Genomic DNA, 2,291 nt, shown 5'->3' on the forward strand with positions numbered 1-2,291 from the left:
TCTCTCTCTCTCTCTCTCTCTCTCTCTCTGTTTATACACAAAACTTATAACGTTCATGCATTTATTTCGTGGCTATCGCAAAGCGCTTGTTCTTACTTTATCAGTCCTACTTTCTTTTTTTTTTTTCCATTGCTGAGTGTGCTTTTTTGTCTTTTTATAGAAGCAATATGGGGACAATTGTGTCTATTTGTGGTTACCTTCGGTTATCAGACTAGACAGCACTAGGTCAAGAACCATGAGAAAAACAACAGTTATTTCGATTCATAAAGACAAACTCGAGGAGCACCTTGGCATAATGACAGCCATATCAAGTTGAAAAGAAAAAAATGCCCATTCAGAATAAGAGAATTGGTGTGTTCACGTGGTGTGTGTGTGTGTGTGTGTATGTGTGTGCGCGTGTGTGTGCGAGTGTGTGTGCGTGTGTGTGTGTGTGTGTGTGTGTATGTGTGTGGGCGTGTGTGTGCGTGTGTGCGTGTGTGTGTGTGCAATAGCCTATCAGTGCCTCGGCTTAATCAGTCCCCCACTCCACCGCGAAGTCGACGCCTGACCTTTCAGTCTCAGCTACTTATTTAAAAAAGTAAAGTATAATATGTACACGTGAAAGTAATATAGAGCACTTAGGGATAAAAGCTGCTCTACGATTTTTTTTAAAAACCCCAAAAAGAGGACTTAACGGGTATCCAAATAACGTGCCGAGAAGAACTTGAAACAAATGCCAGCAATTAATAATTAAGCGGGAGGAGGGGGCGAGAGAGAGAGAGAGAGAGAGAGAGAACAAAGACGTCCAAACCGTGGTCCAATTGCTTTCACGATCAGCCTGCACGTGAAGTACATTGCCTTCGAGGTGTATCTGCATTGCAGGTTTTAGTGATTTAGGAAGGCAACTGTGTAACATTTTTTTTCAGGCGCAAAAGATGACCGAAAAAATACTACTAATAATAACCACCTAAGCCATGGAAAGTGAATAAAGAAAGAAAAAAAACTTTCGGTAATCACCAACGTTGAGAATAGTAGGGCAAATTTTGGAAACTTATAAAAAGAAAGAAAATAATTAAATTACCGCGTATTGAATAAAGTAGGAAAACTTCCTTTAATTTAAAAAAAAAAAGGGGGGGGGGGTAACAACAACTTGAACAAGACAGAACATAGACAATGTGTTTTAAAAAGTTTTCAAGTGAGTACTTACAAAGTGAGCAGTCCCGTGAGATCTCTGAACACCGAGCCATTGATCACCTTTATGTCATTGCTGCTGAGGTCTCTGAAGGAAAGAAAGACAAAAGACAAAAAAAGGTTATTAGATAATACTATTATTATGATCATACACGATTCTGCAGTACTTTACGGCGAGCCATTGCGATAATGTACTGTGCCATTGTTGTGAATGTCTCAAGCCCGTATTGACACAATTAATATCGATCAATAAGGAGGATGGAAGTTCTACCTGAAGGCATCGGTGGTCAAAACGGGCTGCGTGTGGGAATACGACCTAGAAACAAAAGTGGTACTACTTCTAAAACAAAGCAAAAGTGTGTGTATCAAACCCCACAACGCCATTTACGAGGAAAGTTAAGGCCCTGACCATGGCATCACAAACGCCGAAACAGCGTTTGTAGTGTAGCTGGTAGGCGCTTTGCAGTCGCATACAGGAGATCACAGTTCGATTCCCGAAAGAGAAGAAAATGTTTTATCGAGAATCTCAGTCTTTCTGCTAGGATGTTGTATCCCTCTCTGTCCGAGTTGGCCCTGAAAGTGGCAGGGTGGGAAGTCCACCTCCTAAATGAACTAAATTATGTCGATGGGGGCGTAAAAACACCTACATTTAAATAATTAAAACAAATGTCAATGACCTAAGTGGTCACACTTCCCAGGGGAATCGTTTAGGACCATAAAAACACTAAAAAGAAAAAGGAGTGGCAACACGTCACATCACAACGCCCACCAGCCACCCACTCCCAGCGCAGCTATTTATTTACACACACTCGTTATCACAACATAGCCCAAAAGCTACGTGCGTGCGCACGGGTGGAACATAGGATGACCAAGTAGTTGGCAAACAAGCGCAGAAATACAAACAACAAACAGGAGATCAAAATAACGGAAAAACAAAATACAAAACAGTTAACTTCATAATTTTTGAAGAAATTGCCAAACAAATCTCTAGGATGTCTCTCATCGTGGCTGTGTCGATTTAAGACTTCGTTTATTCGGACGCACGACGCACATGTACACATTATGTTCATTGACGAAAAAATGGAGAGAGAGAGAGAGAGAGAGAGAGAGAGAGAGAGAGA

The 2,291-nt window shown here is 41.2% G+C and overlaps 1 protein-coding gene across 1 annotated transcript in view; it reads right to left on the reverse strand.

The window, feature by feature from the left end:
* LOC101850985 (leucine-rich repeats and immunoglobulin-like domains protein 2) overlaps positions 1–2,291 on the reverse strand; it is a gene marked incomplete in the record, with an annotated part of 59,983 nt that overhangs the window by 44,629 nt on the left and 13,063 nt on the right. Inside the window, 1 exon segment of the mRNA XM_013087068.2 lies at positions 1,187–1,258. Within this exon segment, the coding sequence (XP_012942522.1) occupies positions 1,187–1,258 (72 nt within the window).

Source organism: Aplysia californica, unplaced genomic scaffold (genome assembly GCF_000002075.1).
Source record: "Aplysia californica isolate F4 #8 unplaced genomic scaffold, AplCal3.0 scaffold00540, whole genome shotgun sequence".
Taxonomy (NCBI): Eukaryota; Metazoa; Mollusca; class Gastropoda; order Aplysiida; family Aplysiidae; genus Aplysia; species Aplysia californica.